Consider the following 24,078-nt stretch of genomic DNA (forward strand, 5'->3'; position numbering starts at 1 on the left):
GACGTGTGTGTGTGTGTGTCGCCATGACGTGTGTGTGTGTGTGTGTCGCCATGACGTGTGTGTGTGTGTGTGTGACGTGTGTGTGTGTGTCGCCATGACGTGTATGTATGTGTGCGTGTGCGTGTGTGTGCGTGTGTGTGTGTGTGTGTGTGTGTGTGTGTGTGTGTGCGTGTGTCGCCATGACGTGTGTGTATGTGTATGTGCGTGTGCATGTGTGTGTGTGTCGCCATGACGTATGTGTATGTGTATGTGCGTGTGCATGTGTGTGTGTGTGTCGCCATGACGTGTGTGTGTGTGTGTGTGTGTGTGTGTGTGTGTGTGTGTGTGTGTGTGTATGTGTATGTGCGTGTGCATGTGTGTGTGTGTGTCGCCATGACGTGTGTGTTTGTGTGTGTGGCAGGGCGAGCAGAGAAACGATGAGTCTTCAGTGGACTGCCGTGGCCTCCTTACTATACGTTGAGGTTTTCCTCATCGTGCTGCTTTGTCTGCCTTTCATCAGCCCGCCCAGGTAGACGACACGAAGCTGGCTTTGGTAAAACCGCAATGGAAAGGTGGTCGTCGATCTGTGGACCCGTGTAAATCATTACAAGAGCAGGGATGGGGAGAACAAAGGTTTCGGGTGTTCGTTGATTTTTAAGGAGGTTGACCAGTGTTTGTGGGTGGGGCTATATAAGGAGGGGGTGGAAATGTTTTGATTATTTAGTGGGGCAACTGAGCTAAATATAGCATAACAATTGTGCATTTTGTGAGGAAAGCACCAAATTTGGCACACTAGCAGCCTATCATATTTGGATATTGGGCCATCTCAAATTCAACCGCTGATGGCTGTGGCAGCCATTTTCCACTGTCATCAAAAATTTTGAGATGGCCCAATATCCAAATCTGTTCATAATATGATAGGCTGCTAGTGTGCCAAATTTGGTGCTTTCCTCACAAAATGCACAATTGTTATGCGAAGTTGCCCCACTATAATGGATGGGTTAAAAGGGAGTTTAATTGGTTAATGATGAAGCTCATTGTGTTTTTCTTACCACGTTGTGTTGGTGTTTGTTTGTTGTTTTTGACATCATATCTGCTTTGTGCTACATCTTCCTTTGTTGTTGTTTTTGTTTTGTGTGTGTTTATGTATAAGATGGCAAAGAATCTTTCGCTCACGCATCCTCACTCTGTTTGTGAGTTATGGAAACTTCTACTTCAACATCCTCATCGTTATTCTGATGTTGTTGTTTGCTGGTGAGTGATGTTGGGGGTGGGGGGTGGGGGTACATCCACTTATTACATCTGCAGAAGTGGTAGAATGTAAGATGACTCAATGTCAACCCAAACGCCTACCTTGTCATTGTTCCCTCTCTCTGGTTTTTTTTGGTTCACGAAAAATATAAGTGACCACTATATTCGTTATTGTATGTATGTCTGTCTGTCTGTCCTGTCTGTTTGTCTGTCCCGAGCATAACTCCGTGAGTTTTGATCCGATCCTGATGAAATTTTGGTGGGAGGTTTATATCATGATCCAGTTGTGTTTTCCTGAAAATGGGCGTGGTCTGCCCATTATGGGCGGAGCCACGCCCCAAAAACACGTGTTTTTAGGGGATAGCCGATTTCAATTTGCATCTTCTCCGAGGGGTTTTGTCGAATCTGACGGGTTTCGGTATTTGGTTAGCCCAATGGCACCTGCATAGCCCCACAGAGCTCGATTTTTCATTTTCATCCCAAGGTCAAGGCCACAAGGTCATGAACTTAGAAAATTGCGAATTGTGTTTTTAGGGGGTTTGTCGAATCTGGCAGGGGTTTCGGTATTTGGTTAGCCCAATGGCACCTGCGTAGCCCCACGGAGCTCGATTTTTTTATTTTTTATTTTTTATTTTTTTTCCCCATTTTCGAGTCGAGGTCACAAGGTCATGAACTTAGAAAAATTTGAATTTTGACATAAAAATCAGACGACCGCCCAAACTTTGAGAGCTAGGATGACAATATTTTTTATGCATAATCTTGAGATCATTCCCCACCTAAAGTCTTGAAACCATTTTGCTCTATCTTGAACACCTTACCCGTGGCGCCCCCTTCAAGTTTGTTTTTACGCTGATTTCATCAAAGTATGAATATAATCCTAGGAGTGCGAAATGCCATATAGCCTATATGACGTTATATTGTTCCTGGAATGTTCCAGAGGAAGTTTTGCACCAAAGGTCATAATCCTTGACCTTTGACCTTTAAAGTTCACAAAGGTCAAATTTTCAAAGATGTGGGAATCGAACCGAGTTTTCGACCTTCGACGAACTAACTCCATTAAGCTGTGGCACGTATCCTGTTTCCTTATTTTAATGTCCACAACATTGTTTTGTGACCTTTAAAGGTCATGCAAAGGTCAAATTTTTTTAAGTTGTTGAACGAAACCGGGTTTTCGACATTTTGCAGCTAATAACCTGTCACTCGTACCACATCATGTTGATCATTTTTATAACTTGGTCAAACATTATCACATTGTCTCATCCTTGACTTCTGAAACAATCTACATCGTCAAATACCGCTCGTGAACCATCGTCTTCAGACTTGTTATTATTATTATTATTATTATTATTATTATTATTATTATTATTATTATTATTATTATTTCCTTTCTTTGTTACCTCCACCACCGCAGGTGAAGGAGGTTATGTTTTCACCTCTTTGTCTGTCTGTTACTTGCAAAATCAAAGGTTTTTCAAATATATTGGTCAGTCAATTTTGTTATTCTGTCTGTCTTTGTCAGTCACGTACAGGTCACAATTTTAAACCAATCTTCACAAAACTTCACCACATAGTTGAGTTTTGCATAAGTAAGAAACCTATTTTTGAGATCAAAAGGTCAACAAATTTGTCAAGTTTCTAAAATCCTCAATTCTCATCTGATTCACTTGAAATTTGAAGAGGAGTTGCATATTTGTTCTTTGAATTCAACCACCAATTATTTTTGAGGTAAAATTTGTTTTATGGATTTTGCAACTGTCATGCTCTGCACAACATCGTTGTCTTGTTAGTCTGTCTGTGTACAGGATATCTCAAAAAGTTGTGGACTGATCCGGATGAAATTTGGTGGTTAGGACGAACTTTGATTAAGAATTTGGTGGTTTGTGACGAGGGCGAACTGATAAGATTTTGGTTAACATCAGGATCCGAGTAGTAGCATTTAAAGTGATTCTTCACCATTGAGAGATGAGGCTAAACGAATACATCACACAATATCTCAAAAAGTTCTGGACGGATTTGGACAAAACTTGGTGGACAGGTTGGGCATGTGACAGCAATTAATTAAGTTGATTTTGGTGAAGATCCAAATCTGGATCTGAATACGAGAATTTAATATTTAATTTTTACAATGATTCTTCACCATTGAGAGATGGGGCTGAAAATGATACATAGCATGATATTTCAAAAACATATTGGGCTCTATGTTCCACTGGATTAGGTATTGAGTGGTGTAGGAATGCGCTCCACCAAGTGCTCTTATATAGTTTATTTTTTTTTCTTCCTCTTCCTCCATAACCCTTCTGCTGCCTCAATTGCATAATGTAATATCCAATGAGGTGTTGAAAATGTGAATAATTGAAGTGGAATATCTCTTCTACTTTAGTGTTGGAGGCTGAATTGAAATAACCTCACTGTTTAAGATCCTTACTTTACCCAAAATTGAATTTTAGCATGAAGTGTACTGTTGCCCCTCTCTTTTACTGAGCAGATGGGCTCCGAGAAACGCGCAAGTACTCAACAGACGATCAGGTGGTGGATTTGAAGACCAATCCTATGGCTGTTGACCACCTGCATATGAAGCTATTCCGTGCCCAACGGAACCTCTACATCTGTGGCTTTGCTCTTGTGCTGTGGTTGTGAGTATCTGTAGTGGATGGCAAGTCGTTGCATAATGTCGCACCAATGTGCTACCGTGCAGTTTTTATTTTACTTTAATTTTGATTTGTTGATGTTCATCCCTTTGGTGGGCTGATAGGATGAGCTAAAGATACACACGCCTCTAAGTTGGCTAGCCTGGGTTTGAATCTCAACCCAGCTATAAACTGTCACCCAGGTGTTTCACAGGCAGGGTGATTCATCAGTGTGTGTACTGTCCATCGGATGGACATTAAGCTGGCATCGTGTCTGCCAGAATTTGTGGATGTTAAAGATCTCATGATGTCCTTCGTGAAGAGTCGGCGAGGTATTGCTGGAACCCTGAACAAATTCCAAATTCTTGCCTTGACCAACAGTGGACATTGCATCAGCGGCACAGCCACACCGTCAGCCAATGATGCGTACCGAATAAGAAGCCCTTCAAGCATGCTCGGTAGAGTGGTGTGGTTTATTGAATCAAATATATGGGGAAAAAGAACTGTCTCAGTTTATCTGTACTGTTGTCCATTCTTGGCAGGAAGTTTTGTTTTGTACACCTGAGATAGACCACTTGTTGGGACCTGTCTGGAATTGTGTTCTCGTGAGAGTATAGGCTTGTGAAGTATTGAATTATTTGCATGGAGATGCTTCCTTTTCCACCATTTAGATTGTTTGGAAACTAATGAAAAAAAAAAAAAGTGAAATCCAGCCAATAACTGCTTTGCTGTGTTTAGCATCACCCAAACTCAGGTCATGGTTCCACATTGCTGCTCACATGACATTTTTTTGTTTTTGTGTTGTACAGGTATCTGATGTTGTTTTTACTTTGAAAAACCAATTGGCAAGTTCTTGAAAAGGTTAGACCAGCCATTCAGAATGGCTACATGTAACAAGGGAAGGGAATACGTCAACCACAATGGTGTTTGCTGTACTGTTGGTGTGTGTTTAACATGGTATATGTATGTAATGGAGTGTAATTGTCTTTTTGAGTCGGGTTTTTTTTCTGTGAACCAAATGGAAGAAGTATCTTGTGATTTTATGATACTGTAACTTGTACAAAAACCCCTTGATCACCTCAATAAGCAAGCTGTTTTAGCAGATTTATTGCTTTTTATATGCAGATTTGAATGCACCACGAAATCTAGCACTGCAATATTTTCCCACCCTCACCTTTTAAAAGAACTCTATGAACATATATTTAATATTTTTTTCCCTCCCTTCCTTCAACCACTTGCTCGTGTTGCTGTTTAAAGGATCCTTCGCCGCCTTGTGACACTGATATCGCAGCTTGCGACGCTCATTGCGACTAACGAGGCATTCAAAAGGCAAGCGGAGGGAGCGAGCGCAGCTGCCAACAAATACATGGATGAGAACAGCAAGCTAAAGGACGTGGGTATTCATAAATGTATTTTGTTGTTTTATAGTTCCTCCTCAAACCAGACACTCCTCATCCTTGTATCCTTCGTGCATGATGGTTTACATTCTCGTCATTCATTGAACATTATTTCCCACCTGATTGCAATGCTTTTGCTCAGCATTTGCACGGTTCATTTCAGTGATGCAAGGTCGATAATATTTGTATTTTTGATAAAAGTTTGGAGAAAATGTAATGTATCGTACACCAATTTGGTACGTGGGTGATGTCGCTCTTTCGCTGGAAGACTTGTGCAGAAAATTGTTTCAGGGGAACGGTGAGCTTATTTTATTTTATTCCCCGCCCCCCCCCCCCTTGAATTCTGAAACAGTACAGTTAAATGGATATGCTTGGATAGATAACAAGCTGCTATGGTTTTTCCTATCTGGGTTTACAATCTGCATTAATGGAATAGGTGTCAAATTGCCAGAGTCCATCCATCCATGCATCCATTACTTTGTGCAGAGTGTTGGTGCTGCCCAAGCAGTCTCCTTGGCTATTGGGCACAATCCTGGATGGGTCGCCATTCCAACACAGTATACCAGCATGCTGGCACTCATTTTGCCGACCTCGGAAGGATGACAGGTCGAGTTAACCCCACCAGGTATTAATTCTACAGCTGAGCGGGATTTAAACTCAGGACCCTAGGATCCCAAGCCCACCACCCTAACCATTAAGCCAACACCAGACATGAGTCGTCACGTGGAAACGAGAGCCCACAGCATCTAGGTTTATGTTTATTGTGAAGTAAATAGTTAAAAATATAAATTAGCTACCCTTGCTTATGTTGTGTTTGTTTTTTTGGCATTTTAAAACAATGTATATAGGGGTTCACACTTTGAGCAGTGTGACATAAATATGTATTCGCAGGGCACTTTCTCCGACGGGTTCATAGATGTCTCGTGAACAATTTTTGGAGTGTGCTGGTAGAAATGGAAATTCAATGCAAGGTGATTATGTCGACCGTGCCCCCGTGGTACATGTTTTACCTTGTAGACAATGGCGGTCCACTCAGAACTATCATTGGTGATTGAAATTGGCAAATACACTGCCGTTTCATGTCGGATCGTTTTTGTAAATGGTATCATGCACAGTTCCAACATTTTTGGGGTCAGCGTGACACCTGCAATGCAAGTGTTTGTAAAGGTTAAGATGCCCTGATTTACTTCCACAAAATCGCGTGAGAACGCTCCAACTCGGTACTAAAGTAAAGGATGAGATACTTCTGTCTCCTTAGATTTCCACTTTCTATAATTTCCAAAATTCAAATTAAGCAAATTGAAATGCGGTGCTGGGGTGGCAGGAGAGCCTAGAGGTATGCACACTCCCCTCAAAGCTGACTAGTTTAAAATCCTACCCCATCTATAAACTGTCATCCTGGTTCACAGGCAGGATGATTCATCAATGTTTGTGCTGTCCCATCTGCCGGCATTAGTTGCTGGACTTTGACAATCCCGTGGTGTCCTTTGTAAAGAGTAGGCAAGCCAATGCCCGCACCCTAAACAAATTACAAATTCCTGTCATAACCTTAGTCGAATGTCAGGCCTGGCCAGCCGTTTCATGAATGACTTGGGCTAAGCTTCCTTTGGCCAACTACATAAGGATGTGGGAATAATAGTGCCCGTTGAAGATGACTAACAAATACAATACAAGTTGCTGTATGTTTTATTTTTATTTTTTTATTTTTTTATTTTTTTTTGTACGCAGTACAAATATAAACGGAAAAAGTTCCCATGCACCATAAAAAAAATTACACTTATACTGACATGTACCCCAGCAATATAATGGTTAGCCATCATGTGCCTGAGTTTACCCCTGAATATCCAGAATTTGCATGTGCGTATACTGTGCACTGCGTGCACTGCATGCACGGATTGCCCTGCATGTGTACCAAGTCGCTGTGAAAAACTTAAAAATAAAAAAATTGACGTCTGACCGTATTACCACACCTTTCTAAAAAACACTGTCTGTGCAATTGCCATGGTTGAGACGGGAATGCCACAGAACGTTGTGGCTAGGCATTTTGGTGTTTGTCGGAGCGCCAAAGTCACACTGGAGATGTTAAACTGGCAATATTGGAGACCGTTCATGTTCTAGGCGACCACGTGTGACGTCACATCAGCAGGATAACCATATCCAGTTGGTGCACCTTAGGAATTGTTTCCAGACGGAAAGTTTGACAGCTCGCAGCATCCCTGACTTGTGACCAATCAGTGCCAGAACTGTCAGGAATCGGTTACGCAAGTATAACATCTGACTGACCAGCATTACATCTGATTTTGTTGCCACATCGACATGCAGGCCTAGCTTGGTGTAGACAACTTCTGAGGTCCAGGAGACAAGATTGGGCTGCTGTCCTCTTTTTTTTTTTTTTTATTTTTATTTTTTATTATTTTTTTTTTTATTATAATTAGAGTCGTCGAGGTTCCATCTTGACAGTAGTCTTTGCCACTGGCACGTTTATAGATAGGGGAATGTTGCGCTGACGCATGTTGTGCAATGTTCGTCGTCTGATGGTAGAAGGATGATTTTATGGGGAGGCATCACAGAACTCGGCTGGAGGTCATCAAGAGCAATTTGACAGGTATTCAGTACTGTGATGAAGTTCTCCACATGCAGGATCATGGACAACACCACACTTCAACAGAAGAATACATACCCTCCCGTCTCATGAGCGGTTACCGACTTCAACAGAACATTCCCACACTTCCCTGTCCAGCTGTTTTGCCTGATCTTTCTCCCTTAGAACATCTGGGATGGAATGTAACGACTTGCACAGTAGTCAAAATCAGCTGGCGACATTGTCCCACCTGCGGTAGGCCTTGGTATAGATCTGGACTGACATCTCTCAAGCCTTCTTCAACCATCTTGTCATCAATGAGGTGCCGTTGCCAAATGTGTCAACGCACATTGTGGTCGCATCAGATACTGAGCTGTGAACTAACTTTTGAACACGCACACCTTCGATTTTTTTTTTTTTTTCTCATCTCTGGCGACACGTCTTGCACATGTGTTGACATTCTCACGTCAGTTTTGTGTTTATCAAACTCTAAATATTGATATGACCAAACAACATGTGGTTCCCCCCATGGGTAAATGATGCACAGGATCTTTTTCTGTTGGTATAAATCAACCTGATGTATAAGACTGCTTCAGTCGTGCTAAACTTCCGGAATTTTTTTTTAACTGTCATTAAAATTATTATTTTATTTCAATCAAAGTATATACTTCAACACTGCATGGGGGTAACGTGTTGTATAAACTCTCTAATATAGCATTGTTTTGTGCAAACTCAGTTCAGCAAGCGAAACAAGTGCTATAAAAGCATACTTGTTGCAGGGCCGGATTACGATTTTGTCGGCCCCTGGGCTACATATACTGAGGCCCCCAGTGATAATTAACAAAAGCACGGAAATCGAATTTCGGATTCTTAAAATCAGTTTATTCAACTTCTACAACATAATGTCAACAATAGGCCTGCATAGATGGGGGGTGCAATTGTAACACAACAAAAAGAGGACATATTGTGATATTTTCAAAACTAAAAAAATTTTGAAATATTAAATTTATTTGACAAGACGAAACAAAATTAAAATTCAAACATTTGCTCTGCGTAATTTCTTGGTAACAAATTTCTCAAACATCAGTGAATTGTAAATTTTTGAGAACATCATTTTCAATTGCCATGACAGCTCGTCTGTTAAGTCGTTCTTGTGTTGTTGTTGACCTGAGTACATTCTCTATGTTTCAGCCTGGAGAAATTTCTCTCTCCAGTCGCATTAGTTATCATTAAACACAAGTAAATCCGTAGTGCTATTTCAACATTAGGGAATGAAGAAGTTAATCCACTTTTTTAGCACAAGGGTGTAGGTATCAGAAGCTTGCGGTGTTTCATGCTTGTCCCTGAATTCATCAAATTGCCCAACAAAGTTTTTGACGTGAACAATTTCTGGCCCAAATTCAGGCTTTGTCATCTGAGTAAATCTTCTGAGACTTGGTTGCTGTTGTTGAAATGTCTTCATCGTTAATTGTTGGAAATTCGACCAGGAAACCAAACATTGAATGAACATTTTTATATGCTTCAATGCGATGAGAAAGCTGAGCATAACATCTATGATGGGTAGATATGTTTCCACCTTAAACTTCTGGCTTCCTCGCAAAAATGAAGAGGATAACGTAAATTCAAATCGCATCACAGAACAATGCTAATCTACCCTCTATCGGCACTTTTGTCTTTGCAAGCACAACCGCAAAGCAATGACGAAAGAAGAAGAACGAAAGTTTCGATGGAATGAGCGATTTCTTGTACAGGCCCGAAGCGAGTATGAGATCGTCTCATTGTAATCAGGATTGCCAGTGCCAACGAGTTTGAATCGTGGGCAAGAAAAAAATTCCCGTATATTATTTGAGCCCTTTTTAAAGAGATAATTCTGCATTTACAAATGAAGTAACTTTTCACAGTAAATTAATTTCACTTAATCTCTGGAGGCCCTCAGCTGGCGGAGGCCCCTGGGCTGCAGCTCATAAAGCCCATGCCTAAATCTGGCGCTGACTTGTTTACATTGTTGGTTTTTTTGCACCTCTGCTTGATGATAATAAGATATGATTGCAATTATACATTTCGTGCAGTATCTGAGTGGATGATTATGCGAGTTGTCACCACAGTCTGGAACGTCTCTTGGCTTGCTGAGCCTGTGTGGCTTTCCTTTCCTTATTGGCTTTTTCTTGCCAGTGCAGCAATTTGGTGACTAGATCCTTTAACCTTTTGCAGCATTTTATCAACATGTATGGATACACATGAAATATTAAAAAAAAAAAACAAGCTTTGCTTGCATCACCCACCTCTCAATTGAGACAGAGTTAAGGTATGGAAGCTACTGAAAACTGTGGATCAAGAAAATCGATCATACAAATGAAGTAGGTTGAAAAACATCAATTAAATTGCATGTGACCAAAATATATCTGTCAAATGAGGCTTTGTTGAGCATTTATCCCTCGCACTCCACCTTGAGGATTTCCTCTTTATTGGAATAACAACAAATTCCAAACTGAAATGCACTTTAATTCATTGATGTACCACGCTCTATACAGAGTATCTGTTCTGCTGAAGCAGATTCTTGGCTCAGGTTACAATCGAGGACTGGTCGCCTCTCCGATACAGGAAGTTGGAGCCAGAATTTGGAATCTGGCAATATCTCGCCTCGTCTTGGCAAGGATATTTGAAGTCCACAAACGAATGCTGGCAGACGGGACACCCGGTTTAACGTCCATCCAAGAGACGGCACATGCACTGATTAATTGCCTTACCTGTGAAACACCAGGATGACAGTTTATAACTTGGCCTAGATTTGAACCCAAGCTCGGCTGCTCAGAGGTGTGTGCCTACCTCTCGGCTATCCTTCCAGCCAGTGCACTTTCCTCTTTATAATACTCTTTGCCGAGTTGCTTGGACATGTGAAGTCATCTCAATCCATTGGCAAGGAAAATAGTGATGTCAACAGTCCTGAAGTTTATACCAAATGGTTTGTAATCATGTTGTACCCCTGGTCTGCTTGCAGGGGGAAACGGGTGTTGCTGATGAAGAAAAGCAAAAGTTGAGTGTAGAACTTAAAGAGAGCTTACAGGAGCTGGAGAATACCAAGAAAGGTGCGTTTGCTCTCCTCTGCACCCTCATTGCTTTCCCTGGCGTTTGTTGCTAATCCCGGCACCAAGATGTAATGCCAGCTACTCCATACCGTGGAATTGAATCCTGGATTAAAATGGCTGTTTGGGAACCTGAGATGCCGGTAACCATTCCGCTTTGGAGAGATCTCTTCTGTCGTCGTGTTTCCTGATCTTATTTCTTACCTCTGTGCACCAACTTGATAAATGTCCCCATGTGTTCCAGTGGCAATGGATTTCAAATAATTGGTCAGCAATTTAATAATGTCAAAATCTTTGAGAACTGCATAAAAATGCATTATTACATCACTTTGTATGCTTGGCATTTGGGTTGTGTTGATGTGCAGAAAATTTCTTATCGACTGGTGGGGTGAAGATTGATTTTATTTTTCAAAAAAGTGAGAGGAATAGAGGAGGGTCGTGCAAATCGGAAGATGTCATCGGATTACATGGGGTGACTGATTTTTCCTTAGACTGTGTATGCAAAGTCTGCAAAAGATGTTTGGAGCAGGAAAATATGAAATGTTCTCCATAATCAACAATTTTGCTGCAACAACAAAACAAACACCATTGGGCTTCAACCCAACTTTTCTATTTGGTGCAGCTTTACAAGGTTTAGTTATTGGCAATCTAATTTGCCTTGTGTATATGTATGTAAATTTTATAATTTGTTTTGTATGTGAAGTGCTGTTTTATTTGGAAATGTTTCTCACATTGCTTTACAGGTTGGCAGACGTCAGGGCTTGAAAGGATGGTGGTGGCCCTGGTCTTTGAACCACTGTAGTGCTTGTGGTGACTGTTTGCTTTATGATGGTACTTGGCAGTGCAGTCTAGGATTTGGATTCAGCTGTGAGAGTAGTGCTGACGTACAAGTCAGGATATTGCGTGATTGGTTAATCTTGATGGTGGAGCTGGGACATTTTGTTGAGGCAGAGTTGCTATGTGCATTCAATTTGTAAATGTTTTGTCTATAGATGTTGGTATTACTGGGTGTTGGTAGTCGTTGCCACAAAATGCTGATGTGCCTGGTAAATGAGTGGACCATCCATGATGTTTGGATCCTCTGGGTTGTGATTTACTCCTGGGTTTGGGATCCTCTGGGTTGTGTAATCATACTTTTTTTTTAAATTTAATTTAATTTTTTAATACCAAGTCGAGGCTCATGGAAGAGCTAATACACAGAAATATATAACGAGGCAGGAGATGAGGGATAGGAGAAGGAAGCATAAAATGGTAGGGAACAAAGACTAAAGTATATCTGTGTAAGGGAGAGGGATGGGGTAAAGAAGATGGTACTACAGGGACTTTCAGGAAGGAAAACAGGGAATTTGAAGGAGGTGGGTTTGGGGTGGATTAACATTGGTTGTAAAGATCAAGATTTGGATGAGGGAAGATATGAGATTGTGGTGAACAGCTGTTTTGAAGACCTGGAGGGAGGAGTATGTGCCTGGTGTTGGCTTAATGGTTAGAGTGGTGGGCTTTGGATCCTCGGGTCCTGAGTTGAAATCCTGCTCAGCTGTTGAATTAATACCAGGTGGGGTTATCTTAGCCTGTCATCCTTCCGAGGTCGGCAAAATGAGTGCCAGCATGCTGGTATACTGTCGGAGCGGCGACCCATCCAGTATTATGCCCAATAGCCAAGGAGACTGCTGAGGCAGCACCAACACTCTGCACAGAGTATGGTCCTGATGAATGGATGGAGGGAGGAGTGGGATTGAAGAGTGTGGGAGTTTGTTGTAGAGGAATGGAAGAATGTTATGATTGTAACTTGTAATGTAAATTTTGTAAACGTGGAATAATTGTGAGGTCAGAACAATGTGAACCACTGATCTGGAGCTTCGCCTCTGTCCCGCTATTTGAATGGAGAGATGTGTAATGTGGTGAAATTGTCCTCGAATCTTGAAGACTATACTTTTTGGGGGGGGGGTGGAGGGAATAAAAGCTATAGGTTTGTTTAACTACCATGTATCTGCACTAATTGCAAATTGTGTTCCATTTCAGAATCCTGAGCTCAGAGGCAGTAAGAATGCATTGAGATAAGTGATGTTTTGCTCCTGATTGAGTGTGGGAAGACCACACCAGGCAGGGTGGAGAGAATGACAAAAGTAGAGGGGGAAGGAACACTTCAAATAGAACTTATCCAGCAGGGAGTGAAGAATGTGGGGAGGAATTTTGATAGTTTTTTGTTTGGGAGGAAATGTGAAGGAGGGTTAAAACCAAAGCATACATTTTGTGATCCACTTGAGACCCACACATGAAACTACTAACGATCAACAGTTGGACAAGACTGATCACGAATGTTAACCAGACTCGGATGTAATTGTTAGAGCAGCCGTTCTTAGTCTGGGAGGTTGGTGGTTCAAAACCCGGCCGAGTCGTACCAAAGATTTATAAAATGGTACGTACTGGTTCCTTGATTGACTCTGCCTTTAAAAGGATTGAGCACCGATAAGCAACCATTGTGCAAGTTTAATGGGCTCCACCTGCATTGAAGTTCCTTGTAAGGGAAACTCGTACTAATGCTATCCTTTGTTATGGAGTTCCCCCTCAAAGCAGTAATTTAAATGGCCATCTGCAGAGGAAATTGCAAGCCCTTGTCACTGTGTTTGGCACATTTACACTTCTGGTTACCGAGATATTCAGGATGTCAACCAGAGAGTGCTCTGGAACAGTTGCTTTTTGAAAGTTGAACATCTGACGGGGATCTTTTATTGATGTTCATTGCCTGAAACTTATTGCGTGGATTTAAATGCAACTTGTCAACCCAAGCCTGAATATTGTCAAGATCTTGCTGCAGTCGGGCATGTTTCTCTCCATTAGCAAAAGTGTCATGAATGTTATTGAATATTGATAACCACCCTCACACCTGACCCTTTGGTGGCAAGGTCATTGCTGTAACGACTGAAGAATGTTGGGTCAACGGTCCTTGCTATTGGGAACTCACAGCTATTTCCTGGGGCTGTGATGGTTGATTTTTATCAACTGCAACTATGTTTCTCTCACTTAAAATACTTTATTGGTCATAGCTTTACCAGCACTCCTTTGTTGCCCTGACATTTGACTCTTGTGTTCATGAATGGTTTGGTGTGTTGATTGATCTATTGCAGAGCGATTCTGATAATCAAAACGAATTGACCATGAGCAGTTTCTGTTCCATTGTTATGCAGTTTTGCTTACGATTGAGGCGTTTGAGTCGGCAATTAATTGGCCTGATTTAGTTTGTCTGGTTTCTTGTCCATGGCACATAACTTGGCCAGTTTTCCATGCTTTGGTGAATGCAAGTGTTGTAGCAGTTTGGCCAAAAGGGAAGCCGGCACTGGAGCACAGATCGCAAGCACTTCATACAGTTGGGATGTTGTCATGGTCCGTCGCCTTTTTTTTGTTTTGTCCGCTTTTCAGTCAGGCACTTTCTAATATCACGTGGGGTGAACAATTAGATTAACTTTTGAAGCCTTTTGCAAAAGATGCTTGAAAACTCCTTTTCACTTGGGTTGATCTTTGCCTTATTAGCCTCCATCCCTGTGCAGCGGTAGACTGCATCTTACAAGTGTGTGAAGAATTGGGTCAAAATGTCTTGGTGATTGATAAAATCGCACCTGTGTCCAAAGGAAGTGGTTCAGTTTGGCATTTTTAACATGAAGTAGTTAAAGGCTAGAAATGAACGAAACTTGTTAGAATTACCTTTCAGAACTCTTTAGGATTACCCTTGAAAAGCCCTCGAGGATTTAACGGTGCGTTTGAAAGGTGGTTCTTCCTTATTGATGGACAGATGGAAGGACAGACATACCCAGATATTGAAATTGCTTCACCGCTTAAAAGAGCCAGCAGCACAAGACACTTCTTTTTTTGGTTCACGAGTCAGTAAGTGACCACTATATTCGTTATGGGTGTGTGTCGGTCTGTCTCTCCCGAGCAGAGCTCCGTGGGTTTTGATCCAATCTTGATAAAATTTGGGTGGGAGGTTTGTAGCATGATCTAGTTGTGTTTTCCGGAGAATGGGCATGCTGCGCCCATTATGGGCCCAAAAAACGTGTTTTTAGGGGGTAGCCGATTTCAAGTTACATCTTCTCCGCAGGGTTTTGTCGAATGTGGCAGGGGTTTCAGTATTTGGTTAGCCCAATGGCACCTGCATAGCCCCATGGAGCTCTTTTTCATTTACGTCACAAGGTCACAAACTTAGAAAATGTCAAAAAATCAATAAATTGGGCATCGAGCTCCTTGGGTTTTCAACTGTTTTGAATGAAAGTTGGTATGCAAGTAGTGCTCTTCGAGTACGACAACTTTCATCATTTACGCTTTTCCTGATTCCCACCAGTTTGCCCGTGGCGTCCCCTCGAAGGTCAAAAAATAAAGGCAAACCGTGTACATTGCTTGTGAACCATCGCCATCTCCAGACTTGTTTTAATTATTTTTAAATAGAATAAATCACTTCCGTGTTTGTTTACTATTGAGAATCGGTGTGTCGAGGCCATAACGTGTTTACCAATTGAGCTTTTGTCATCAAATCTTCAACAAACCTCTAACCATATGGAGACTACAAATCGTACTAAAGTATGCAATTTGTTTACCTCCGCCATCGAAGATTGGAGGTTACTGTTTCCACCCCTTTCTGTTTGTTTGTTTGTGAACAGTATTATGGAAAAACTCCAGGACGGATTTCGACGAAACTTGGTGGGGGGGGGGGGTTAGGTATGGTCCAAGGATCATGCCGTTATATTTTGGACTTGGTCCCCCCCCCAAAAAAAAAAATTGTTAGAGAAAATTTTTTTTTTTGCATTTCTACATGCTTTAAGTGATTTCCAACCCCCCCCCCAAAAAAAAAAAATTAAGAGAAAAAATTTTTTTTTTGCATTTCTACATTTAAGTGATTTCCCCCCCCCCCCAAAAAAAAAATGTTGGAGAAAAGAACTGTAACTCTGTCAGCACTGTTGACATCATATTTAATGAATAAGATATAAGGTTCGCTTGAGTGACTCAGCAGTATTGGCGGCAGAGGTTTTGCACTCTCCCGAGTGCTTCCCCTCTAGTTCTTTCTGTTTGTTTTTTGGGGATGTTTTTTGACCGCGATACATTCAGTCGTTACTTATCCAATGTCAACCAAACTTGACAGGGGACTCAGGGTCACACGGTCGAGGTTGTTGCAACTTCATTTGCCTCCCTCCTCAAGAGGCTTTTCTGTGTTCAGGTAGCTAATGGTGGCGTTCTTCTAAAGCTGCTTCTCGTAACAAAAGTAATAAAACAAATGATATTACAAAACTATATTGATACCAAGAATATCCACCCTCCCCAAGGGGTTTTTCCTCCTTGGGCAAACGCTGTGTTGATGTGTTTTAAATAGCTTGTCGTGGTGTTTTCTGGAAAACCCTTACTGGAAACAAAAACGTTTATAAACCACAAACACGTATGATTACCTTTGTTGAACAGTCGCTGCTGCTGTTTAATAGTAAACTGAAAAATCTGGAGGAATTGTTTCATCCTTGAGGCATTCTGAGCTCATCATGTCCACCACAGACTAATGAATGTGAGCCCAGATCTACTGTAATCTATATACCCCAGAAGATAACATGACCCTACCTACCCATCGCTCCTGCAGGGAGTGGGTGTACTAGTTAATAAAATGTTCAATTTATTTATTTTAATTGCTATTTTCATCAAGTTTAGTTTGAGTACAAAGCTTTGGATTTGCATTTTGCGATGTTTTCTCTTTGCTTTAGTTTATTGAAATGTTCAAGTGGCCTCCAACTCATTTAATTATCCACCATCACTCCTGACTTGATGTGGAAGTTCAACAGAGCTCGTTCCTGATTCTTTAGATCTGTTTGGCATTCTCCTTTTGATGAGTGTATTGAGCAAGTTGTAACTTTGCCTCTATCCCATTGCAATATCAACAGCTCTTGCGAAGGCCCAGACGGAGGTGCTAGCTATCAAGAAGCAGGCAGAAGGAATGAACCATGAGTATGACCGTCTGTCAGAGAAACATGCAAGTCTCCAGGTAGTAATTGCACTCCATTCATTTTTTTTAAAACGATTTTTTTTCATTATTATTTTGGTGTGAGTGGTTGCATGGATGTTTTTTTAATTATTTTTTTGTAATTAGGCCATGGGCCAGATGGGTGATCATTACCATCTCGGGTGGCAAAGGTCGACTGTACTTTTTGGAAAGATCTTGTCTGGGCCAACTTTTTGGGGATGATTGCCACTCCAAATCGGTGGCTTTATCGTAGTTTTTTGGGGTAAAATCATGTTTTTTGAAATTTCAACTGTAGAAAAAATATCTGCGACAAAACAACATATTGTTGCGAATTCGCGCCCGCCGGCGTGCGAACAGCCACGTAACTCTAATCGCGGCACGTCGCCCACCAGACGGACAATTCAGTCGTGACCCTCTCGAACAACACCGGGAGCTAGTCACGGGTGGGGGTTTAACCCCACCACGACCGTGCCAATTGCCCGCCAAATTCGATCTACCTAAGTACCTGCGCGGATGGTCGACCGTGCGATCGTACCACGCCACGGGCCGACTCCGGACACGAACCGCTTAAGCGGTCCGTTCCGTGCTACAGTGATAACCGAGCAGTGTTATCGCCAGCCTCGACGGTTCCGATTAATTACCGGGCGTTTTAAACCCACAATGAACCCCTTACGTGATGCAAGATGGAGGGTCAATAAAAAAGGAAAAGCGACGAAGCAGAGCGGGAACAGTTCAACAAGCAAGCATTTTATTCACACACACAGACAAGCACGTATATACAGCCATACAGCCATACAGTCAAAAATGCACATATAACAGTTAAAACAGTCATGCAACAAAAGCAAATGCAGAGCTACAACCTACTACAACTGACACATGGCAACACTTACGCAGTTCTACTTCACAGACGGCGCCAACACAAATTTATACAAAAAGCAAAGGAAGGAAAAGAAAGAAAGAAGTCGTGACTTCCCTTTTCTGGCTGGTGAGTCCCTCTCCCACGACCGTCAGCGTGGTCGCGCCTGGCCCCGACCTCTCTCGCGGCCGGCGAACCCTCTCCGGCACTCCCCGTCCGGACGCGCAGGTCCACCTTACAACTGGCGCTGCCGTGTCTCCCGTCCGTGCCTTCATGACAGGGCAGCTCTCCAAGCCGCGGGCGCAGGACCTCTTCCCTCGAAAACCAGACTCTCATACCAACCAACCGAAGACCAACTGAAGACCAGACCAGACCACCAGCCATGATGAAAAGAAACGAAGAGGAAGAGGCGCCAGAGCGCCCCGCCACGTATCAGTCTTTTATAGCGCGGGGAGAATCAAGCGGGGAAACCCGCGCATCCTTGCAGTTCCCTCCTTGGCGCCTTTGTTTGCCGTTTGGAAGTGGACGTAGTGGCAAAGATGTGGTAGCGTAGATGGTGGAGGTGGCGTGGTTGTAGTGTGGTTGGCACTGTGATGGGGATGGCATGGTTGTTGAGATGCTGTTTGTTTGAAATAAAAGATAGAACAGAAAAATGGCTAACTCAAAGCGTCGCAGCCCGGGTGGATCACATAAATTCCCTCTATACAATGGGTTTGGGCTAACTTCACATGTACCTATGGAGATATCTCACCTGAGGGCCCTTTTTGGTGTAATGCGAATTTCCACAGCCGTAACAATATTTTAGACTTGGAATATATAGCTATGTAAAATACAACCATTTTGGTGTGCTTTGTGTTGGGTTTCAATCGCCAGTTACCATGGCAACAACCATTTTAGGGTAAAAAAAAAAACATGGTTTTTGATAGTGAAACTTTAAAAATTAATATCTCAGAAATGAAAAATGATTTTTGAATCATTTAAACAATAAACACATCCCGATGCATCAGGGCAGTTTTTAAATTCCATAGTGTGAGGGTATGTTTAAGATAAATATATCGTTTTAGGGTAAAAACATCACATTTTGAATTGCATTTCTTGCTAATCTGACAGAAAACCCCCGTTTTTTAAGATAAGAGGACTGTTTATTTTATCAACTTCACAGAGTATCCAAAGTCTACATGTATTTATCTATCACTTTACATGTACTAGTATAGGTTGTACGAGTTACCTTGGTCAAATAGATTGGCGTTGCCATGGAAACGATCAATTTTGTGGGTAAACACTTTTTGACAGTAAAAGTTGAAATATTCATAGCTTGCAAGTGAAATAATATTTTCAGAGATCTGAAGGCTAAAACCACCCCGATGCGCACAGAAAGTTGTTTATTTCAATGTATAAGACTTTCAAGGAGAACCGGCTAGAACCAACGCCTCCAGTTGAAGCCTTCCACGGCAAAATCTTGAAACAAAACCTGAAAACTTTCTCCAACCTAATTAAAAAGAAGCGTGTGACAAAGGCAGATGGTAAAGAAGTAATCCTTCAGGCTGACAGACAACTGTTCACCCACATGATTCTTGCTGCTGAGAGCCGTCACCTTGAATTGCAGGAAGTCTTAGGACACCCTCTGGGGCTCATTCCATGGTCCTTAGCAATGTCTGAGGGGTCCTTGAGGAAAACAAACAAAGCTGCTCTCGCCAAAGCGCTGACCAATAATGGCATGGTAGCCGAGAATATCCCTAGACCGTCTGCAACCATTATCGATGGAATGAGTTTAGTTCAGCGCTTGAAAGGGGACAATCGGACTTTCGCAGAAGTTGCAGACAGTCGCCTGGCTCATGCACTTCATGAAGGTGAAAATAGCCAACAAATCGACGTAGTTTTTGATGTGTACCGCAAACTATCTATAAAGAATGCAGAAAGATCGAATCGTGGAGCAACGGAGGGTCTCGTGTTCAAGAATATCAGTCGAGGGCACAAAATTAGGCAATGGCGGAAATTCTTGTGCAGTTAGTCAAACAAAACCTGTTTCATCCAATTCGTCATAGATGAATGGAAAAGGCCAGAGAACCGACTCAAACTGGGAATGAAAGTTCTGTACGTTACATGCGAGGAACGATGCTTCAAGCTTGTCAAGGACCAATGGGAAGAAGTCATTGAAATGAAGTCTATTCAGGAAGAGGCAGACACTCGTATCTTTCTGCATGCCAGCAGAGCAGAAGAAAATGGGTGCAACGCTATTGTGATAACTTCTGAAGACTCGGACATTCTGGTACTTTGCATTGGTTTCAGCAAAATCATCTGTTCACCCCATGTATCAGAAGGTTGGAACAAATACTCAGCAAAAGTACATTGACATAACCAAGATTGCCAACGCCCTTGGTGAAGATGTCTGCAAGGCCTTGATTGGCTTGCACGCCTTTTACGGGGTGCGATACGGTCAGTGCATTTGCCGGAAAGGGAAAACTGAATGCACTAAAACTTACCAAGAAGACCGTGGACTATCAGCAGTGCTTCAGTGAGCTTGGACGGTCATGGCAAATGTCCAATGAACTGTTTGCAAAGCTTGAAGCATTCACCTGCCATCTCTGTTTCTAACAGAGCTATAGTTGAAGTCAACCAGTGTCGTTATCAGCTCTTCACATCAAAGAGGGGTAACATGATTTCAGCGCAATTGCCTGTTCCAGCATGCCAAGCAGGCAAATTGCCAAGCAGCCATATGGCGTAGATCCCTTGAATGCACTCCTGAAGTAATCCCACCAACAGATTGTGGATGGTCTACAGATGACAGCGGTGACCTTGAGATTATCTGGATGACTGGTCCACCAGCTCTGTCAGCTGTTTTGGAGCTCATGAGCTATAGCTGTGTACGCCACTGTGATGCAAAGGACTGCACGTGCATCCGAAACGGACTGAAGTGCACTAAGATGTGACAACCAATATGAGGATGACGAAGCAGACACAGACGTAACCGTATATGCAGATGATGAAAGTGATGATGATGACAGCGATCAAGGAATGTAAATCTAAGACACTTACACGACAGCTGCCTGCAGGTTATTCTACCTATTGAACAAACAAACAGCCTTAGGGTGTCAGGGTGGTAGCTAGCGTTCAAATTGCTCGAAAATATTACATTTCTACCATGTTATGGATTTTTCAACTTTCACCGTCAAAAAATGTGTTTTATCCCAAAATTGGTCGTTTCCATGGCAACGTCAATCTATCTGAAATAGGTATCTCATCCAACCTTGTATGCTAATAGTAATACATCTACAGTGATAAATGGACTTTTGATACTTTATAAAATTGAGAAATATTTAAAATGCTCAAAAAACTGGGTTTTTCTCTCCATTTACCGAGAAATGCAATTCAAAATGTGATGTTTTTACCCTAAAACGATATAATTATCTTAAACCTACCCTCATTCTATGGAATATAAAAACTGCCCAGATGCATCGGGATGTGTTTATCGTTTAAATGGTTCAAAAATCATTTTTCATTTCTGAGATATGAAATTTTAAAGTTTCACGATCAAAAACCATGTTTTTTTTTTAACCTTAAAATGGCTGTTGCCATGGTAACCGGTGATTAAAACCCAACACAAAGCACACCAAAATGGTTGTACTTTACATAGCTATTTATTCCAAGTCTCAAATATGTTGTTTTGTTGCAGATATTTCTTCTACAGTTGAAATTTCAAAAAACACGATTTTACCCCAAAAATGCCTATTTTCCCAAAAAACTACAATAAAGCTACCGCTTTGGAGTGGCAATCATACCCAAAAAGTTGGCCCAGACAAAGATCTTTCCAAAAAGTACAGTCAACCTTTGCCACCCGAGATGGTAATGAGAAGTCCATTTTGGGTGATTGGCCCATGGCCAAAATGGATGGGTCGTTGAGTTTTTTTTATTTTTTTTTTTTTTTTTTTTTTTCTTTTTCTTAAAGCAATGGGACATGTTTCCCCATGTTAACTGCTGATGCTCATCCAAATGTGTTTCAGGAGGAGATGCAGGGCAAAGGGAACAAAAAGGAGGAGTAAATGATGACCAAGACTGTTCCAAGGTCTTCAGAGATTTGTTATTCAAGGAGTTGTAATTGCAGTTTTGCTACTTTGTCCCATTCTGTGTGTTCTCAATCAGATTCTAGTTTGTTTCTTTGAGGTGGACAGGAACCCCTCCCCTGCCCCACCACACTTTCCTTTGCCTCGGTTTGATCACATTGCCTCTTTCTGCTGTCATGAATGGTAAAATTTGTTACTGTAATGCTATCATTAATGGATCTTCAAACTCGTCAAAAAAAAAATTTTCTTTTTTTTTTTTCAGTTGGCTTGTTGAGGAATGTTTGCACACTTTTGAGATTTGTCTTCAAGGAAATCGGTGGAAATAAATGGGAGATTAAGGCTGTGATGATGGTGTAACCTTTGATTTTATTTTTATTGTTGCCAAATGTTTCTTGTGTTAATAAAGATCCAAAGCAGATGATGCATCAAGTATTCTTTGAACTCAGCCAACATGACATTTCTGTTTCGTCAGCAGAGGTGGTGTGTTTTCAGTTTGTCCGTACGTCTGTATGTGCTAATTTTCTGTTTTCTCTGCAATCGCTTATCCGATTGACACAATTTTCGCCATAGGGGCAACTACTTGTGTAGAAAGATAAGTTTAATGCTTTGGAAATTCAATTCTTCTTGTGTATTGTTACGAATTTGGAACGCAATTGCACACAACATACAGGTTCATTTAGTCAGCTATGTCGATAAGTGCTTGTTCCCTAGATAGCTCACCTTCCATTGTTTAAATGTTCAGAAATCGATTAGATGCGCTGCGGATCGATTTTAATAGTTGGGGAACGAACAATGGAGACATCCCTCCCCCTCTTCTGCGAAGAGCAAGAAGAACCCTGCCGTCCCGTGACTCATGATGTCAACAACTCCCTCCCACCCGTGGCTGAGGGGGGGATGGAGCACGAGGGCATGAGTCATGAGTCACGCTGGGAGCGGGGGAAGGGCAGGAGAAGGATAAGAGGAGATCTTTTCTTTGTTCGTGTTGGGAAGTTGAGTAAGCTTTTTGCTTCGGCAGAGAGTAGTCGCTCAGCAGACCTTCGGGTCCTGTTTGGCTTGGGTTCGGGTTGAGACCTTCGGAAGCTTTTTGTTTTGGCTGTTTCAGTGAGCTTTGGCTGAGGCCTGGCTCGGGAGGAGGCTTTTTGCTTTGATGGTTCCGTGAGCTTCGGCTTCTGCTTGGCTCGGGAGAGCTTTTTGCTTCAAGCTGCCGTTTGGAAGAAAGTCGAGCCGGTCGCTCGGCTCGAGCTGCGAGTGGTGGCTTCTTGGTTCGTGGAGCTCTTTGTTCTCCATTTTGGTTCCCGGCTTGGTGAGACTCATCGACCTCTTCTTGGAGGTGGTTCCTCGGGGAAGCGACGCATCGACGGGAAGGATCGGCACCTCGTCTCACCAGCACGTGTTGAGAAGCGCGGGAGGATTTGCGGGAGCTTGGGAAGGATCATGGCTCATGGCGATTGGATCCAGCTCGCTCTCGCTAGAGCCCAGGTCCGAACAACTTGAAGACCACACGAGGTGGAGAGGTTCGAGATAGGTTCTGGGTTTCAGCTCACCTGTCCTCCGAGCTAGACCTCATTATTAAAGACCTCTGCCACCATTTCTTGGGTATGTGTGTCCGTGGGCCCGTCTAATAAATAGGAAATTGTTAAATGCTTCGTGTGCTGTAAATGTTTGCATTGCATTTCGTGTAGACGGTCGTAGTTCTTTTGTCGTGCTTTTGTTGCTTGTATAATTACATACGTGTTTTGCCTTGTTTAATTGCATACGTGCTTTATCATAATAAATGTCCTTGTGTGAATGTAAACCCGTTCGCTGCGTCCATTCCCTCATTGAACTGCCCCATCTTGCACTCGGAATATAGTTGGTTTTTAAATAGCCGGTAAAGATAATCGGATCCAACGAAGCGATGAGGCTCCGTTGAGATGTAAACGGCAATTTGATCTGGAACGTCCGGAAAATCTATAACACTGGTGTCAGGACGTTGGGTACAGATTCATTCCCTCCACACTAAATTAACGGGAATCGGACCAAGGGTGTGTGGAGCGACCGTCGGTTCCCATTAAATTGCGGGCTTTAAATTTATTCCGAGAAGCAAGATGGCGGTTCAAGGCGAACGGGTGCAGGGTGGTTTAGAAATGTGTATTGATGTAGGATCCATGGCCCCGGACGATTCTTATTATCACCCCACCACTCATGGTAATCAGTGGGACCGCTCACCCTATACTGAGCATGAACTTTGCCGGCAAAATAGCGGCGCTGCCGC

At 42.3% G+C, this 24,078-nt stretch overlaps 2 protein-coding genes across 4 annotated transcripts in view; one reads left to right on the forward strand and one right to left on the reverse strand.

The window, feature by feature from the left end:
- BCAP31 (B cell receptor associated protein 31) overlaps positions 1-22,242 on the forward strand; it is a 22,960-nt gene extending 718 nt beyond the window's left edge. For 2 of the 3 annotated variants that reach the window (XM_085897443.1, XM_085897441.1), the window contains exons 2-8: positions 401-508; positions 1,133-1,233; positions 3,716-3,863; positions 5,115-5,250; positions 10,834-10,921; positions 16,828-16,928; positions 21,765-22,242. In XM_085897443.1, the coding sequence (XP_085753569.1) occupies positions 417-508; positions 1,133-1,233; positions 3,716-3,863; positions 5,115-5,250; positions 10,834-10,921; positions 16,828-16,928; positions 21,765-21,803 (705 nt within the window). In that variant the 5' untranslated portion in view covers positions 401-416 and the 3' untranslated portion in view covers positions 21,804-22,242. The remainder of the gene's footprint in view (positions 1-400; positions 509-1,132; positions 1,234-3,715; positions 3,864-5,114; positions 5,251-10,833; positions 10,922-16,827; positions 16,929-21,764) is intronic. The other variant, XM_085897442.1, reaches the window with a different exon arrangement.
- The window catches only part of LOC147018092 (sodium- and chloride-dependent creatine transporter 1-like), a 210,339-nt gene continuing 203,898 nt past the window's right edge, over positions 17,638-24,078 (reverse strand). Inside the window, exon 13 of the mRNA XM_085897435.1 lies at positions 17,638-18,351. Coding sequence (XP_085753561.1) covers positions 18,196-18,351 — 156 coding nt within the window. The 3' untranslated portion in view covers positions 17,638-18,195. The remainder of the gene's footprint in view (positions 18,352-24,078) is intronic.

This window comes from Eptatretus burgeri, chromosome 10, assembly GCF_056783735.1.
Source record: "Eptatretus burgeri isolate ZD-2024b chromosome 10, Ebu_testis_v1, whole genome shotgun sequence".
Lineage (NCBI taxonomy): Eukaryota > Metazoa > Chordata > Myxini > Myxiniformes > Myxinidae > Eptatretus > Eptatretus burgeri.